At 47.0% G+C, this 19,920-nt stretch overlaps 1 protein-coding gene across 3 annotated transcripts in view; it reads right to left on the bottom strand.

The window, feature by feature from the left end:
- CCNI (cyclin I) overlaps positions 1–19,920 on the bottom strand; it is a 57,756-nt gene that overhangs the window by 2,283 nt on the left and 35,553 nt on the right. For all 3 annotated transcript variants that reach the window (XM_083367183.1, XM_083367182.1, XM_083367184.1), the window contains 3 exons: positions 13,332–13,406; positions 8,714–8,854; positions 626–856 (listed from right to left, as the gene is read on the bottom strand). In XM_083367183.1, coding sequence (XP_083223309.1) covers positions 626–856; positions 8,714–8,854; positions 13,332–13,406 — 447 coding nt within the window. The remainder of the gene's footprint in view (positions 1–625; positions 857–8,713; positions 8,855–13,331; positions 13,407–19,920) is intronic.

Below are 19,920 nucleotides of genomic sequence, written 5' to 3'. Positions count from 1 at the left end.
TCCAACTCTTGTTATTCTGCTACCCTGTAAAAAGTCTAGTGATGGTGAACTCGTGGCAGGTGACACACACCACGCCCATTTTGGGTGACATGCCAAGACTCCCGACCTCTGGATATTGCGCAAGAGGGTCTTGCTCTCACGCAGCCACTGAGGCGTCCAAAAATCACGCAAACGTTCAGCCACAATTTCCTGAGGCTCCAGAAGATCCGCGAGAACAGGACCTCTGGAAGCTACTTTGGAAGTGGGGTTTAAATAAAAATGATCCCCATACCCTTCCAGGACTGATGATGTTACCTAGTTTGGCAATGAAACGTCTGGAATAAAACACCCAAGGTCAGAGAAGCACCAAGGACCCTACAGTCCTCCTCCTCTCTGCAAACACCACTCCCTTCTAGCACTGATGATGTTACCTAGTTTGGTAATGAAACGTCTGCAAGGAATCAAGCAAGCCCAGACAGCACCAAGGACCCCAAAGTAACTCCACGCACAGAGGTCCATTTGCTCTTTTCCAGGATCTCCATCACAGGGTCCCGTAGCCGAACCCAGTCTTTGGTTCCTGCAGTTCCAAGATGGCCTCAAGGTAAAAGCCCACCCTTTCACCCAAGGGTCAGAGGTCTCGTCCTACCTGTGCCTTGTGTAGCAGTTCGATGATGAGAGCCAGCCAATCAGGAATCAGCTTCTCCACTTCCAGGCTCACGATGGCCAGGGCCAACATGGAGCCCTTGAACTGAAGGAGTTGGTAGCAGGCTAGGCAATGCAGTAAGTGCTTGGTCAGCAAAGCGACGTGCTGGGACGGATTCACCTTGGGCAAGCTGGTCAGCAGTTGAGGCCTGGTGGACAAGGCGACTGCATGGAACTGGAGCGGGATGAGAAAGCCAAGAGGGAAGCTTAAACATCTAGATTAGATAACCTTTATTGTCATTTTTCCCCCCTGTGGGCACCGTGGCACACATTAAAAATGAAATTGAGTTGCTTCCCTCTCGGAAGTGTACACATCCATAAGCACACATTTAAAACATACGATATACAACATACGTACAGACCTACACCCTTACATGTAACATTGTCTTCCGGGTGAGATTCAAGGTTTTGCTAATGGTTTACAAGGCCCTACATGGCATGGGTCCGGAGTACCTCGGGGATCACCTGCTGCCGGCGTCAACTTCCCTCCGCCCTGTGCGTTCCCACAGAGAGGGCCTCCTCAGGGTGCCACCGGTCAGAGAATGCACAGCTGGCTCAGGAATTCTGGGAGTTGAAGTCCAAGAGTCATAAAAGAGCCAGGGTTGCCTACCCCTGACCTATCTATTTGAACAAGCCGGCCTGGCCTGATGGGGGATGTGTTGGGGTTTTTATTGGGGATTTTTAATATTATTCTATCGTTTTAGCTCGGGCTCCTATTTAATTCTTTTTTTAATTTTTGTACTCTGTATTTTTCTATGTGCCCTGTTCACCGCCCTGAGTCCTTCGGGAGAAGGACTTATTATACAAATATAATAAAATAAAATAAATAAATAATAAATAGAAATGTTAATCACTGTCCATCTTGAACACACAACGGAAGGAGGAAGCTTGAGGGTTCACAGGTTTAATGCTGCATGGCACGAAACTACGGGTGAATCTGGATGTTCTGCTTCGGGTACCACGGAGCCCCCCGCTCCTCTCAGAAGGTAACAAGGAAAACAGGGCGTGAAGAGGTTGTGCGGTGTCCCAGACAATCCTGCGGACCCTGCTCAAGCAACGTCCATCTTTCCTGGGGGAAGGCATGTTCTGATTTGCAGCTAAATCACCGGCCCGCCCCTAAGCCACCACAACCATTGCAGCCATCCAAGAGGGGCCAACATCTCTGCCCTGCCCCGACCCCCCCACCTGTTCGACTCTGGCGGCATCTCCAAGCCACCAACGGAGGCGCCGCGGACCAGCTGGGTGGCGGAGGCAGCGGCATCGTCGGCAACGGCGACGGCGAGAACCCCGCGGGGCCCTAGCCTGTCATCTCCCCATGGGCCTGAACACCGGCGGGGGCAGTGGCGATGGGGCGCCTCTAACCCGCCCCTGAGCCGCTGCAACTGCTGCAGCCATCCGGAGTGGGGCCGGCGCTTCCACCCTCGGCTCCCTATTATGCCTCCCTGGGCAACAGCGGCACCTGGGATGATCAGGGAAGACCCCGCGGATCAAATGGATCAGCTAGGCGGCGGAAGAGGCAGCCGCAGCAACCGCCCCGAGCAGGACCGGAGTCGTTACCCTGCCTCGACCTCCTGGCCTGCTCCTGAGCAACGGCGGCGTCTCCCTGGGATCAAGGAGATGCCGCAGACCGGCTATGCGGACCCGATCGACCACCACCGAGGGGCCTTTGACAGCGGCGCTAAGCTTCTCCAGGCCCCGGTCAACCAACTCACCGAAAACCCCTCGACGGCACCACCACTAGACGCGGCGTTGGCGTCCCCGGCCCGCACCCTAGGTGCCGACGGTATCTCCGTGCCGATCAACACCCTAAAGACGCCAGGATGCAGCTGACCATTGGAGATGACGGCGACTAGACCACCGAGGCCATCAGCATCTGGCCTCCACCGGCTCCGAACCCCTGCCCTCCCTCGCCCCACAGGACATGATGGGCCTGGGTGTAAGCCACGGTGGCAGAGTGGCCTGTCCTACACCTGCAGCCCCATAGAGGTGAGAGCTCTATGGGGTATGCTTCACCCAGAGTGGGTCCTGGACCACCCCCAGAAGCAGAATCACAACCCATCGTGAGAGGATGGGGAGTGGCCTGCTTCTGGGGTTCACCCAACCAAGTGGCAGTGGTTGGATGACGGTCCAGATACCCACCTACCCGACTAGACCCTCCTTCCAATGCTCCACCCAGGGGACCGCCTTCCCAATGCTCCCCTATGCCCCCTATGCTTCGTCAATATTCTAGCATAGATCTACTCGCCCTCAGGAGTTCCCCCCTCTCCTGGGTTCGTCCTGCCTTCAATACATCAAACCTTGATGACAGGCCCGACCATTGGGCCTCTGAGAGATGGCCAGGCAGGGTCAGGGGCCTCCATCACAAGACCAACAAGAGGCCCCTGGTTAAGTTTCTTGTTAAGTTTTTTGTCGGGTTAGGGAGGGGGGCGGGAAAAGAGTATGGCTGCTCGGTGAAGGCATGCCTCCCGGCTACCATAACGCAGGCCAGGCCTACGACCATTCGCGATGGTGAGAAACGAGGACCAGTCGTCGACAATACCCAATGGCGTACTGGCGAACATCCTATTCCCAGGATGGTGGGGAACGGCAGAAGGTGCACAAACAGAGGGCCGTATCGTCACCGGGAGTGTCATCTCCGCTCTGTACAAGTGGTGAGACGCTCCGACCCTCTGTACTTCCCCGGAGGACCCGGGAGCGAAGGTGTGCAGCCTCCTATGCTAAGGCTGGTCTACCTGAATGCCAGGTCCGTAGCTAACAAGGCTCACCTTGTTCGTGACCTAGTGGAGAGCGAGCACGCGGACCTGGCTTGCATCACGGAAACCTGGCTGGGCCCAGAGGGTGGTGTCCCTCTGGTTGACCTCTGCCCACCAGGTTTCCGGGTGCTGCACCAGCCTCGGACCCATGGGAGGGGCGGGGGAGTGGCAGTTATCATCAGGGAATCCCTTAGCCCGCGAGAGACCACCGTCCCTCAGATGGTCGGGTGTGAGTCTCTCCTACTGAGATACGGCCCGGGGGCGCAGTTGGGCCTGCTGCTGGCATACCTACCACCTAATCGTGCAGCGGCAGCCCTGCCCGAGCTACTCGATGTCCTCTCAGGGTTGGTGGTTGAATTCCCAAAACTCATGGTCTTGGGCGACTTTAACCTACCGTCCCTGGGAGGATCGTCCGATCTGGCTCGGGAGTTCATGGCTTCCATGGCGGCCATGGACCTGTCGCAAATAATTTCTGGACCGACTCATGAGAGAGGCCACACCCCAGACTTGGTGTTCTTGTCTGGACGGTGGCGCGATGATATTGGTGGGGGTGCCACGACTGTTACACCCCTGTCATGGACCGATCATCACCTCCTGCGGCTAGACTTCCCCTTTGCCACCCCCCGCCATGGGTGCGCGGTGCCAACCAGATGGTACCGCCCTAGGCGCCTAATGGACCCTGACAGGTTCCAGGCAGCGCTTGGGGACGCACATGCACTCCCTGCTCACAGCTCGGCGGATGCCTTAGTGGAAGCCTGGGAAAAGGCAGCCATGGAGGCTCTGGACCGAGTTGTACCCTTGCGGCCTCTGACCTGGCGCAGATCCCAGCGAGCCCCATGGTTCACCGCGGAGCTCCGGGAGTTGAAGCGTCGGAGACGGGGCCTAGAGAGCCGTTGGAGATCCAGTCGATCCGAATCTGACCGATTGCGATTAAGAATCCTCACCAGGTCTTATCTCGCTGCGATAAGGGTGGCAAAATCCAACTACTTTTCCACCCTCATCGCGTCCGCAGATAATCGCCCGGCTGCCTTGTTCAGGGTGACTCGCTCCCTACTGAACCAAGAGGTGAGGGAGGAACCCTTGCAGGGTCGAGCCGAGGAATTCGGTCAATATCTGCTGGATAAAATTGCTCGGATTCGAACCGGCCTGGACTCCAACTGGGCTGAGCTGGAAGAACAAGGCATGGACAGTCTTGTCGACGTCATCTGGGAGGAATTTGATCCTGTGACTCCTAAGGAAGTGGACAGGATTATGAGGAGGTTGAGCTCCTCCACATGCTTACTGGACCCGTGCCCTTCCTGGCTGGCTTATGCAGCTCGAGAGGGGACACGAGGCTGGTTCCTGGCGGTCATCTCCGCTTCTCTGAGTGAGGGTCACTTCCCCACCGCCTTAAAGGAGGCGGTGGTGAGACCTCTCCTCAAGAAGCCCACCTTGGACCCATCCTCATTGAATAACTTTCGTCCAGTCTCCAATCTTCGCTTCCTTGCGAAGGTTGTTGAGAGCGTGGTGGCGCACCAACTTCCACAGATCCTGGATGAAGCGGTTTATCTAGACCCGTACCAATCGGGCTTCAGGCCGGGCTACAGCACGGAGACGGCATTGGTCGCTCTGATAAATGATCTCTGGAGAGCCCGGGACAGGGGCCATTCCTCTGTCCTAGTCTTATTAGACCTCTCGGCGGCTTTCGATACCATCGACCACGGTATCTTGCTGCGACGCCTCAGGGGACTGGGAGTGGGGGGTACGGTTCTGCGTTGGTTCTCCTCCTTTCTCCAGGGTCGCTCGCAGTCGGTGCTGGCAGGGGGACAGAGGTCGACCCCGAGGCCTCTTGCTTGCGGAGTCCCTCAGGGGTCGGTCCTCTCGCCTCTCCTGTTCAACATCTACATGAAACCGCTGGGCGAGATCATTCGCAGCTTTGGAGTAGGGTACCATCAGTATGCTGATGACACCCAGCTTTTCATCTCAACTCCAAACAACATCAGTGATGCCCTCGACGTGATGTCCCGCTGCCTGAAAGCGGTCCGGGAATGGATGGGGAGGAACAGGCTTCAACTGAACTCGGACAAGACTGAATGGCTGTACGTACCGGCAAGCCAGGATACTCAGAACATCCCATCCCTTAACATCGGGGACAAGTTACTACCCCCTGTTGATAGGGCCCGCAACCTGGGTGTCCTCCTAGACTCGCAGCTCTCCCTGGAAGATCACATAGGAGCTGTGACCAAGGGGGCCTTCTCCCGGGTTCGACTAGTTCGCCAATTACGGCCTTATCTGGACCTGAATGCCTTACGTACAGTCACCCATGCCCTTGTGACCGCTCGCCTAGACTACTGTAACGCTCTCTACATGGGGCTGCCCTTGAGATCCACTCGGAAGCTTCAACTGGTGCAAAGTGCAGCGGCACGGACACTCTTGGGAGCCTCCCGATACTCCCATATCACACCTCTCCTCCGTGCGCTGCACTGGCTTCCAGTTGCCTTCCGTGTGAAGTTCAAGGTGCTAACAATGACATACAAAGCCCTACATGGCATGGGTCCGGACTACCTACGGGAGCACCTTCTGCCAATGTCAGCACCCCACCGTCCTGTGCGCTCCCACAGAGAGGGCCTCCTCAGGGTGCCACCGCTCAAGGAATGTCGGCTGGTGGCCCCCAGGGGGAGGGCATTCTCAGTGGGTGCGCCAGCCCTCTGGAACAGCTTGCCAACCGAAATCCGGATGGCCCCCGACCTCCGCACCTTCCGGCGCGACTTAAAAACTTACCTGTTCCAGCAGTCCGGCCTGGCCTGACAGCTCTACTTGGGGTCCCAGTTTGTTTTTACTATTGTTTTTTTCACTATTGTTCAATCTGTATACCTACCTTATTCTGTACACTGCCCCGAGTCCCTCGGGAGAAGGGCGGTTTATAAAAACAAACAAACAAACAAATAAATAAATAAATAAATCCCAAACCTTCTCTGCCTCCTTGGGACACTTTTTATGGCGATGCAGAGCGAGGGCGCTAGGAAGTTTATTTTCTCTCTAGCTCAGGGGTAGGCAACCTCGGCTCTTTTATGACTCATGGACTTCAACTCCCAGAATTCCTCAGTCAGCATAGCTGACTGAGGAATTCTGGGAGTTGAAGTCCATGAGTCATAAAAGAGCCGAGGTTGCCTACCCCTGCTCTAGCTGATTCTTCCACTTCTGTTTGTTTTTTTTACGTTTTCATTTTTGACTGCATTTTATTCCATTCTCCCCCTTTTTCCTGTTTTGTTTTCCTCTTCATTTGCCAGGTTTCCTGTGACAGGTTATTTCTTCATGTAATTTATATCCTGCCTTTTAGTATTTTTTTTAATATACAACTCAAGGCAGCAATGTATTTTAATTACTGCTTTTTCCCATTTTTTTACCCCCACAACAGTCCTGTGAGGTGGGCTGGGGCTGAGAGAAAGTAGCCTAATTGTCTCCTGGTGATTGGCCCAGGCATCCAGAGGGCTTTCATGGCTAAGGCAGGACTAGAACTCACAGTCTCTAGGCTGAGTGGCCAGGAGCCACCCAGCTGGCTTTCATGCCTAAGGCGGGACTAGAACTCACCGTCTCCTGGTGATTGGCCCAAAGTCACCCAGATGACTTTTTATGCCTAAGGTGGGACTAGAACTCACCATTTCCTGGTGATTGGCCCAAAGTCACCCAAGATGACTTTTTATGCCTAAGGCGGGACTAGAACTCACCGTCTCCTGATGATTGGCCCAGTCACCCAGATGACTTTTTATGCCTAAGGCAGGACTAGAACTCACCATCTCCTGATGATTGGCCCAAAGTCACCCAGAGGACTTTAATGCCTAAAAGTTGGGACTAGAACTCACCATTTCCTGGTTTCTAGCCTGGTGCCTTTTCCACCAGACCAAACTAGCTTTCTATGTGTTATGTTGTCTTTACTCAATTTGGCTGTTGTTTCTGAGTCACGGCCCACAATTAAATACAAATACAATTGAGAGAGAGCAGCCTTAAGAATGTGACTCACAAGGAGGGCTAGGATTACCTAGTCTGCTAGTACCCTGAAACCAGTGTAGGGGAAGAAATCTGGCAAGTGTCATTTGGGAGGGGAGAGACAGAAACACACAATTCTCAGCGTTGTCAATGCAACTTTTGCAGTTGGACTCTACTCGGATTAAAAGAAATTGGAAATTGTTTTAGATTTGTTGGCAACATGTGCCCCGTAAGCAGTCCTCAATTTATGACTGGTCAAATAATAATAATAATAATAATAATAATAATAATAATAATAATAATAATAATAATAATAATAATAATAACAACAACAATAACAACAACAACAAAACAACAATAACAACGGACCTTGGAGGTCATCTAGTCCAACCCACTGCTCAGGCAGGAAAGTCGTGTGTGTGTGTGTGTGTGTGTGTGTGTGTGTGTGTGTGTGTGTGTGTGTGTGTGTTAACTTATGATTCAGATTCAAAGTTCAGATTCCTCCCTGTTCGTCATATAACTGCATTCTGGGTGCTGGGAAACTCGGCTGTGTTTATGCCATTTGCAGACCCTTGCAGTCATGTGACTGCATTTTACAATGGTTTTGCCCCCCCCCCAAAATAACCCCCCAATAACCCGGCATTTATTTCCAGTTTTTGGGGGAACAAAAAACAACACCCACAGCAAACCACTGGTTTGCTTAACAGCTGTGGCGCTTGCTTAACAACTGTGGTGATTCACCGACCTGCTTTGTGATTGTCACAAGTTATGACTGCAAAGGACTGGCTCCATTTTGGTCGTTAACTCAAGGATCACCTGCAATTTCTGTTCTTCTTAAGTTTGTATCTACATTGAGAAATTCACCTTAATTTATATTTAGCTACCCAGTCGCTTTCTTACAAGATAGGTGGTTGATAGGGAAAAAGAAAGAGAGAGAGAGAGAGAGAGAGAGAGAGAGAGAGAGAGAGAGAGAGAGAGAAAGAGAGAGAGAGAGAGAGAGAGAAAGAAAGAAAAAGAAAGAAAGAAAGAAAGAAAGAAAGAAAGAAAGAAAGAAAGAAAGAAAGAAAGAAAGAAAAAGTTTTTGAGGTATGTTCCTGTTCTACCAATGCAAACTTGGTGTAATGGGCTGTGCTTCAAAAGTGTGAGTTAAATGAAAATGGATCTGAATCCATGCACTAAAATTTGGTATGAAACTGGGTGTTCTCCACCCGCCTCGTCTTAACCCTTGGCATTACCAAGACTAGCCATCTTTCCTATATCCTCCAGCTAAGAAAAGCATTCACAGTAGAAAGGTTTTTGTCCGAAATATTTACAATGTGAAGGAAATCCAACGGAGTGGCTGTGTGAAGATCCCAGTTCAATTTATCCAGTATAATCTTTTCCATTCTGCGAATCTCTGCTGGAGAACAGCCACAAAAACTATCCCTGGCTAAGATCTTCAGCACTGGAATCTTCTGCAGGATTGAAGCAGAAAACAATGATAAACATAAACAATAAACAACAACAACAACAACAATAATAATAATAATAGTTGGAAGGGATTTTGGAGGTCATCTAGTCCAACCCCCTGCTCAGGCAGGAAATGCTACCATTTTAGACAAATGGCTGTCCAGTCTCTTCTTAAAAACTTCCAGTGTTGGAGCATTCACCACTTCTGGAGGCATCCCAGAGATCATTGAGAAGAAAAAAGTTCCCCATCTTGACACCCATCCAACACTACTCAGCTACAATACCCAACCAGGACAACTTTTACAAGAGGTGTAGTACATCTGTCCTATTATGCCAGGAGAAATCTCCTGCCACCTTAGATGAAAGAAGTTTTATGTAAGCTTAAAGATTAAAAAGAAAAACGTTAATTTTGGGGGGAGGGGGAACAGCAAAAAGGGGTACTAGAATTTTCATTTTGGAAAGTTAAGGGGGTTAGATGGACTTTTGAAATTAACTGCAAAAAAAACCCCCTCCGTTGGGAAAACAATTCCTAATTGAAAAACAAACAGATGGTAAGAGGGGACTTTGACTAGAGGGAAGCAGAGAAAACTCAGGATTATAATTAATGGAGAAGAGATCCATTGAAATAATGGAACAAAATATTATTTGACTTCAGAAAAAAATAAATAAAGGCTCATTGGGTACAATGTACTCAAAAATTACTTAGTGGATTGTCTGATTCTGTAACAGAGGATACAGATGAACAACAGATTTTACAGGATAAAACAGACCGAGGCCGATTTGAATATGGATTTGAATGTATTAAAAATGTCAGATTATAAAAGTGATGTGGAAGCAGATGTTGTGGATCTAAATATGGATTTTAAAATGTCAGAGTATACAGTTGCAAGAAAAAGTATGTGAACCCTTTTGGGATTACGTGGAGTTTTGCATGAATTGGCCATAAAATGCGCTCTAAACGTCATGTAAGTCACAACAATAGAAAAACACAGTCTGCTTAAAATAATACTACACAAACATTAGCTGTTGTCATGTTTTAATTGAACATAACATGTAAACATTCACAGTGCAGGGTGGAAAAAGTATGTGAACCCCTAGCCTAATGACTTCTCCAATAGCTAATTGGAGCCAGGAGTGAGCCAATCTTGACTCCAATCAGTGTGATGATATTGGATGTGTTGCTTGACAGCTGTCCTGCCCTTTAAAAACACACACCTGTTTTGGGTTTACTGGTCTCAAGAAACACTGTCTGATGTGAACCATGCCTCGCAGAAAAGAGCTCTCAGAAGACCTACGATCAAGAATTGTTGACTTGCATGAAGCTGGAAAGGGTTACAAAAGTATCTCCAAAAGCCTTGATGTTCATGTGTCCACAGTAAGACAGACTGTCTACAAATGGAGAAAGTTTAGCACTGTTGCTACTCTCCCTAGGCGTGGTCGTCCTGTAAAAATGACTGCAAAAGCACAGTGCATAATGCTTAATGAGGTAAAGAAGAATCCTAGAGTGTCAGCTAAAGACCTACAGAAATATCTGGTACATGCTAACATTTTTGTTGACACATCTACAATAAGGAAAACATTAAACAAGAATGGAGTACATGGGAGGACACCACGGAGGAAGCCATTGCTGTCCAAAAAAATATTGCAGCACGTTTGAAGTTTGCAAAAGAGCACCTGGATGTTCCACAGCACTACTGGCAAAATATACCGTGGACAGATGAAACCAAAATTGAGTTGTTTGAGAAAAAAACACACCACTATGTGTGGAGAAAAAAGGCACAGCACACCAACATCAAAACCTCATCCCCACTGTAAAACATGGCGGAGGGAGCATCATGGTTTGGGGCTGCTTTGCTGCCTCAGGGCCTGGACGGATTGTTGTCACTGATGGGAAAATGAATTCCAGAGTTTATCAGGACATTTTGCAGGAAAACGTACAACCATCTGTCCGCCACTGGAGCTCCGCAGAGGATGGGTGATGCAACAGGACAATGACCCAAAGCATACAAGTAATTCAACAAAACAATGGCTTCAACAGAACAGAATACGCCTTCTGGAGTGGCCCAGTCAGAGTCCTGACCTCAACCCGATTGAAATGCTGTAGCATGACCTTAAGAGAGCAATTCACACCAGACATCCCAAGAATATTGCTACACTGAAACAGTTTTGTGAAGAGGAGTGGTCCAAAATTACTCCAGATCGTTGTGCAGGTCTGATCTGCAACTACAGGAAACATTTGGTTGAGGTTATTGCTGCCAAAGGAGGGTCAACCAGTTATTAAGTCCAAAGGTTCACAAACTTTTTCCACCCTGCACTGTGAACGTTTCCATCTTATGTTCAATTAAAACATGACAACAGCTAATGTTTGTGTAGTATTATTTTAAGCAGACTGTGTTTTTTCTATTGTTGTGATTTACATGACGTTTAGAGCGCATTTTATGGCCAATTCATGCAAAACTCCACGTAATCCCAAAGGGTTCACATACTTTTTCTTGCAACTGTAAGAGTGATGTGGAAAAACAATGCCAGAATGCATTTACAAATGAGGCCTTAATGATTAAAAGAGAGCAGAGAAATAATGAATCAGAAGAGCAACAGCCTGCTATTTATCTTGGATTTATTAATCTTTTTATCTTTGGTAATCTCTAATAAAATTATTATTACATTTAGATGACCTATGAAGACACCTCTGTTTAGACAGCTTTTATTCAATTTTAGTACGGATCTTTTTTTACTTTCTAAAAGCAATGGATCTGCCTTATTCCACTATGTTTTTCTAACTTTCCAATCTTATGTACAGTTCTGCGATTTCTTAAACGTTCTCCTGTCCGAATACTTAAAATTCAGCTTTGGCTTTCAGAAATCAACTAAAATCAGCTACAAGTTGCCAGCTGCTGCAGACTTGATTACTAATTAGGCTAAATCATCTACCAGTTATCACTTGCAGAAAACTGTTTTATCAAATTATTAGCAATCCCCCCCTTAATCCAAATATCAATCTGTAAGCTGCTCTGAGGACATTATTTCGGGTAAACAACTAGGCAAAACTGTTTTAATTAAAGAATAACAGCAATAATATCTGGCAGCAAATACACCTTACAGATGATGAAAAAGGTATTTTGCCTGCCACTGTAAATTCCCTCACTCTTCACAAGAAGCTCCAAAGCCTTTTTCAGCTGCCAGGCAAAGCTGAAATGATCTAATTAAAAAAAAAAGAAAGAAATAGGACGACTCCTGCAGTAGCAAAAAACTGTGCGTGGCGCCCCGATCTTTAATAAATGCAGTAAAGAGCATGTAACAAAGAGCAAAGTCAAAATGTTTTAGTAAGCAAGTATTACTATTAGCAGGAACAGGAGACGTATCCTGTGTTTGGTTAGCTGCGCCAACAATCTGATGTTGCTTCAAGCAGTTGAAAAGGGTAAGGAAAACTTTCTCTGCACCATCTCCACTGCGATGGGGAGAACATTTTTTTTGGGGGGGGAGGTTTCCCAGTTCTCCTTCTGAAGCCTAGGGGACCTCACCCCCCCACACACACACACACACCTGCATCACTGTGGGTGGCCTAGGAAAAGCAGCCTTCGCTTGATTGTGCACATTTTGGAGAGAGTAATTGGAAACCTCAACAAAACCTTCTCCAGATTTTGCCCTAAGTCATTCCTGCCACAACAGTTCAACTCTGGGTGGCCTCATGAGGCCTTGGACCTAGGTGGTCCCTCAACCATCACAAGAGAGGTAGAAGAGAAGAATGTTTGTAGCTTAGGGTGGGAACTGTGGGGTCCCTGGTGCTCTTTGGGCCCGGCTGTTTTCTTGCAGACATTTCCTTACCAAACTAGGTAACATCATCTGTGCTATAAAGGAGCAGGTTCAAATAAAAATAAGAGCTATCTCCATTCCCTCCTAGCACCCATGATGCTATCTAGACGTTTCCTTACCTAACTAGGTAACATCATCTGTGCTATAAAGGAGCAGGTTCAAATTAAAAATAAGAGCTATCTCCATTCCCTCCTAGCATCCATGATGCTATCTAGACGTTTCATTACCTAACTAGGTAACATCATCTGTGCTATAAAGGAGCGGGTTCAAATAAAAATAAGAGCTATCTCCATTCCCTCCTAGCACCCATGATGCTATCTAGACGTTTCATTACCTAACTAGGTAACATCATCTGTGCTAGAAGCAGTGGGGTTTGCTCTTTGTTTATGTACAAGTATATTACACTGTTGGTACCAACGCTAACAGGGAAAGCCACTGCATATACACAAGAGAGCAAACCGCACAGCCTTCTAGCACTGATGATGTGACCTAGTTGGGTAATGAAAAGTCTACAAGAAAACAACCAAGGTCAGAGAGCACCAAGGACCGCAGAGGCACAAGAATTGGAGATGCTTCCTTGACTTGCTCCACGAGCATCAAAGCAGATGTCCAAAGCCAAGCAAATTCCCGCTCGCCCCAACCTCAGCAAGTCTTGAGGAGAAGACTTACCTCATCTTCCTCAATGGTCTTGGTGGCGAGGAAGAAGCAGCTGATGGCAATACAGTTCAGGTACTTTGGGCCAGCCTACAAGGCAGAGAGGAGAAATCAGGAGAATCTCAGACAAGGCACCACCTCCAATCATTTCCCAAGAAATCTGGACGCCAAGCACAGGTTATCTCAAGTCCGTGAGTTCACTACTCTTTGCCTTCTTTGCAGCTGCTTTCAGAAAGCCATAGTAAAAAGGAGGGATGACAATCAATATTCCACTATGAGAAGCAAACCTGGAATCCACCAGGCCTTTTTAGCATAATTGGCACCTGGCGAGTCCCCCAGGTCTTTAGAAAGGAGAGGGGGAGGGGCTCACTGTAGCAGAGGAGATCGTAGAGAGCAAAAATCAATGAAGGAGGTTAAGTGAAGTGCAGCGGGTGCCAAATGACCATCAATACAATCGGAGACTTGGCTGGCATTTCGCATTATCATCTCCGCCTTGCCAGAGAGTCAATCTTGGGGCAGATCACAGGGTATTGCAAATTCTATGAGGAAGGGCTGGGGTTGTCGGGGGAAACCACGTAACCCAAATGGGCCACTGAATACAGGTGAGTCCTCAACGTACGACCGCAATGGAGCCCAAAATTTAGGTCGCAAAAGGTCGCAAAAGGGGATCAGACGACCCCGGGACGCTGCAACCCATCGTGAAGGTGAGTCAGTTGTCCAAGCATCTGAATGTAAATCACGTGACCGTGGGGAATGCTGCAACTGTCGTTAAGTGTGAAAACCAGTCACAAGTCACTTTTTTCAGTGCCATTGTAACGTTGAACGGTTGCTAAGCAAACTGTGGTAAGTCGAGGACTACCTGTAATTTTCCCAATCTGGGGCCAAATTCCAGTCCTTTGTCCTAGAAGTGGTCCATGAGAGGTTCTGGGGTTGTTAGTACCTCAAAATGTTCTTAGCCATCAATCTCCCTTGACCAGGAGTTTTCGAAGTTGGCCCTTTCATGACTTGTGGACTTCAACTCCCAGAATTCCTCAGCCAGGCACGCTGGCTGAGGAATTCTGGGATTTATTTATTTATTTATTTGACTTATATACCGCCCTATTCCCATAGGACTCAGGGCGGTTTACAGGGCAATTAAAACCATACAATACAAAAGTTAAAATAAATTTAAAACAATTAATTAAATTTAAGCCCAAAAGTTAAAACTTTAAAACCCAATTAAAACCCCCTCAGTCTAGGCCAGACAGCTCAAAGAGCCAAGTTTTTAGGTCCCGGCGAAATGAACGGAGGTCGGGGGCAGTCCTAAGTTCCATAGGAAGTTGGTTCCAAAGGGCAGGCGCACCCACAGAGAAGGCCCTCTCTCTGGGGGTCGCCCGCCGGCAATCCTTCACCAGCGGTACCCTAAGAAGGCCCTCCCTGTGGGAGCGCACAGGACGATGGGGAGTTAATGTCGGCAGCAGGTGTTCCCTCAGATAATCTGGACCCAAGCCATTTAGTTGAAGTCCACAAGTCATGAAAGGGCTAAGTTTGAAGACCCCTGCCCTTGACTGTACCATAGGTTCCATCAATTGGGGATTATCATCCAGTAGGACCTGGAAAGGGGGTCATCTCGGTGGTGGCCCCTTCTTTATGGAACATCATTTTCTATGAGGTATGATTGGCCCCCAGCCTGCTGCTTTCTCACAAGGCCTAAAAACATGGCTTTGTCAACAGGTCAGGGGACCATAAACAGAACTGATCAAGTGACTGATCTGATTGTGTTGTTGCTGCCATGGGGTTTTTTTTAATGGTTTTATTATACAATGGCTCTTTTAAAAAAATTTTTAATGCTGTAACCTGCCCAAAGTCAGCTGGGCGGTTATTTAAATTTATTTAATAAAATACATAAAAATAAATACTGGTAAAGTCCTCAATGTACAACCATAACTGAGTCCAAAATTTCCACTGCTAAGCAAAACAATTAAGTGAATTCTGCTCCAGTTTGGAAACTTTCTTGCCGCAGTTGAGTAACTTACTCCAGCTATTAAGTTAGTAACACTTGTTGTGTTGACTCTATCTTTCCCATTGACCCTGCCTTGTCAGAAGGTCGCAAAAGGGGATTGCGTGACCCCGGGGCACTGCAAACCGTCATAAATACACGCAAGTTTTGATTTGTGACCATGGAAATGCTCTAATGTGTGAAAAGCAGTCATAAGAACGGTCACTAACAAATTCGAGGACTACCTATATATTGGCTCCTACCCTATTCGTGTGTGGGGAGGGAGACATTAAAATGTGGTTTTTGTTATTGACTCCAGCGAGAATCGTATTCACTCAACACTGGGAAAATGAAGACTTACCAAGAGAGGAAGAGTTAATTTAAAAAAAAATTGTGCAGAAATGGACAGATTGACATTGAAAATGAAAGCGAAAGAAGATTCAGTTCATTTTAGAACATGGGATACTTTTTATCAATGGCTAGAAAAAGAAAGGAATTTAACATGTATTAGTAAGTTGACTGTTAGAACCCACACAATATGTTGCTGATAAACTATTAAACAGTGTGTGTATATATATAATGTGTGCATATGTGTATGTATACATGTATGTGTAGTGTGTGTGTGTGTGTGTGTGTGTGTGTGTGTGTGTGTGTGTGTGTGTTTTTCTGGAGAGCCCAGAAATAAACTGATGATAAAAGGGATACCACTATTATGGAACTTGATGTTTCAGCTGCTCCTCAAGGCAATGTTTGTTCATTTTTATTTATTATTTATTTATTTAACTTATATGATGCCTTATCTTGTTGTTTTCTTGATGGGTATGATGGCTTCTATTCTAATCGAGTGTCGTTCTTGTCGTGAGCCACTCTGAGCCTTGCTGGATTGTGTGGCACCTAAACTGTACCAGATCAGTACCTAAATAATTAAACAAAGGTGACACACTGTGATACCATCTCTGCACGCCTGCAAGAGCAATTACAGAACTGTAATTTTTTTAATAAGATGGGAAGGCTGTGGAAGGCATAATTAAGAGTCATCGTCTTCACTCTATTCAAACCAAATTAAATTTGAATGTAAACGAAATGTTTTATTTTTTTTCCCCTGGCCCCACCCAATGCTTTCTGGGGAGGCAGCTCCTGGCACACGACTCGCAAGTCAAGCAAAAGGCCTCCTCAATCGAGCAGAATGGGTAATTTATATGGTCGCTATGGAGACGCCCTAGCGTTGTTTCTGCAAGTGGGATTAAACCTTTCAAACCCATTTTGGGAGGTGAAACCGGGGCTTACGGCTTCTGCAGTCTAAGCCCAGAGCTCTGGAAGCTGCCAAAAAAAAAAAAAAAGAGAGAGAGAGAAAGAGCTCAGATTGCTTCTGATATCTGCCAAAAATTCATGAGCGAACCCCGGCTCCAAACTGCTATTCAAGCAGGCAAGGAAGAGTGGATGGATCAGCCTCTATCGGCCTCTGTGGTACAGTTAGTCCTCGACTTAACGACCACAATGGAGCCCAAAACTTCTGTGGCTAAGCAAGGAGGTTGTTAAAGTGAGCTCGGCCCCATTTTATGCCCTTTCTTGCCACAGGTGTGAAGTGAATGCTGCAGTGGTTAAGTCAGTAACACGGCTGTAAAGCGAATCTGGCTTCCCCCCACTGACTTTGTTTGTCAGAAGGTCGCAAAAGGGGATCACGTGACCCCGGGACACCACACCTGTCATAAATACATGCCAGTTGCCAAGTGTCCGAATTTTGATCACGTGACCGTTGGGGATGGTGCAACAGCTGTAAGTGTGAAAAACGGTCACAAGTCACTTTTTCAGTACCACTGTAACTTCAAATGGTCACTAAACGAATGGTTGTAAGTCGAGGACGACCTGTACTCATCCAAACGTGAGGAAGATGGGAGGTTCAAGATTGTGAAAAGTAAAATAAAATAAATGAGACACTTGCTCCAACAGAGAAGGGTCAGAGTGCATGAAGGACGCCTCATGAGAGCTTCTTCATGATTAAGTAAACCTGTTAGCCTTCCAATTCTAGATATTTTATTTATGAATTTATTTGTATCCTACCTACCAATAAAGTAGTAGACATAACTAATATTATTTTCTCTTCTGATTTTCCCCACAACAACCTTGTGAGGTGGATTGTGCTGAGAGAAAGTGATTGTCCCAATGTCACCCTAAGTGCCTAAGGCAAGACTGGAACTCAAGTCTCCTGGTGATTGGCCCAAGTCACCCAGTTGGCTTTCATGCCTAAGGTGAAACTAGAACTCACCGCTTCCTGGTGGTTGGCCCAAATCACCCAGTTGGCTTTCATGCCTAAGGTGAAACTAGAACTCACCGCTTCCTGGTGGTTGGCCCAAGTCACCCAGTTGGCTTTCATGCCTAAGGTGAAACTAGAACTCACCGCTTCCTGGTGGTTGGCCCAAGTCACCCAGTTGGCTTTCATGCCTAAGGTGAAGCCAGAACTCACTGCTTCCTGGTGACTGGCCCAAAGTTACACCTGGCTTTCATGCATGAGGTGGAACTAGAACTCACTGTCTCCTGGTTTTTAGATCATCCCCTGTATGAAACCTGGCTCTCAACCATGGGATATCTCCCCCACCCTCACTGGATGGTGTAGAAATGTTTCTAAGAAGACAATTCCAAAAGTGAGAAATGAATCCTACCTGCTGAAGGACACCTGTTGAATCTAATTTAAGAGACACTTGCCCCAAACGGTTTGCTTCCGCTGTCCTAAGGCTGAGATCATTTCCCTCCTCCATTATTCTCAGATCTTTCAACAAGCGTGAATTGCAACTAATTTTGTTAGCACAAACAGAAAACTCTGCAGGTACCAAAAAAGAAAAACTTTAAAAAGTTTGGTGGGTTGGTTAAGGAACAGGCTAGAAACCAGGAGACGCTGAGTTCTAATTCTGCCTCAGGTGCCAAGCCAGCCAAGGGACCTTGGGCCAATCACACCCTCTCTAGGAAGCAGGCAACAGGAAAAAAACTTCTGCAAAATCGTGCCACGAAAACTGCAGAGACTTGTCCGGGTTGTTGCCAGGAGTCAAAAACTCAACACAAAGGCACACTCTACCCACAGAAATCAGAGCTGTGCCCTCTGAAGCATAAACAGCTTTGCTATTTCCTTCTCTCTACCCAGAGATGATGGAAGAAAGGGATTGAAGAATTATTTGCAGGAAGAAGAAAAACAATTTTTTAAGTAAGCAAAGCTCCATTCCTAGCTGGAAACTGTTCTGAGACTTAATTTGTGTCAAATTGTAAAGCTCCAAGCTGCCCAAAAGGCTTTAAGAAAAGAGGTTTAGGAGATTATTAGGACTGCTAAAAAAAGAGAAAGATTTCAGAGTTAAGCAACTGGGAAAAAAGTTTACGTTTTCTATTAAGAAAAGAGCTTTCTAAATTACATTTCCTGTGCTGAGTAATAGTGGTCTCCAGTTCTCCGGGGTAAAATGGTCCAAAGAGGTTTATAAATTTATCTGTGGTTATTAATAGAAATAGAGGCAGGAAGGATGGATATTCCTTTCATTTAACATAATTTAGGACAAAAACGATAAAAAGGTAAAGGTAAAGGTTCCCCCGCACATGCGTGCTAGTCGTTTCCGACTCTAGAGGCCGGTGCTCATCTCCGTTTCAAAGCCGAAGAGCCAGCGCTTGTCCGAGGACGTCTCCGTGATCATGTGGCCGGCATGACTAGACGCCAAAGGCGCACGGAGCGCTGTTACCTTCCCACCGCAGTGCTCCCTATTTTTCTACTTGCATTTTTACGTGCTTTCGAACTGCTAGGTTGGCAGAAGCTGGGACGAGTAACAGGCGCTCACTCTGCTACGCGGCACTCGGGATTCGACCCGCCAAACTGCCGACCTTCTGATCGACAAGTGGAGAAGAATATGGCAATGGGAATATATGGCATTATGCCTACTAGAAGATATAGATAATCCTCAACTTACAACAGTTCATTTAAGTGACCATTCAAAGTTACAATGGCACTGGAAAAAGTGATTTATAACCTTTTTTTCCACACGTTGCAGCATCCTCATGGTTACAGGATCAAAATTCAGACACTTGGCAACCTGTTCATATTTATGACGGTTGCAGTGTCCTGGGGTCATGTCACTTTCTGACAAGCAGTCAGTGGGGAAGTCAGGTTCACTTAACAGCCTTGTTGCTAACTTAACACCTGCTGTGATTCACTTCTTAACAACTGTGGAAAGAAAGGTCACAAAATGGGAGCACAAAACCCGCTCCACAAATGTCTCACTCAGCGACAGGAATGTTGGGCTCAATTGTGGTTGCAAGTCAAGGACTACCCGTATACTACCTACATACAGATAGTCCTCATTTAATTATAATTTTTATTTAACGACCCTCACAAAAAAGCTCATAAAATTAGGGGTGGTCGCATGGTGACCCACTTAACAACTGCAACTATTTATGACAGTAAGTCAGTTTTGGTCACCACGATGTACAAAAGACGTTGAGACTCCAGAAAGAGTGCAGAGAAGAGCAACAAAGATGATCAGGGGACTGGAGGCTAAAACATACAAAGAATGGCTGCTGGAATTGGGTATGTCTAGTTTAATGAAGAGAAGGGCGAGGGGGGACATGACAGCTGTGTTCCAATATCTCAGGGGC

This window comes from Vipera ursinii (genome assembly GCF_947247035.1).
Source record: "Vipera ursinii genome assembly, chromosome: 7".
In the NCBI taxonomy this organism is placed as follows: Eukaryota; Metazoa; Chordata; class Lepidosauria; order Squamata; family Viperidae; genus Vipera; species Vipera ursinii.
Note: the sequence above shows the minus strand (reverse complement) of the source record. Positions and strands in the feature narration are given on the sequence as shown.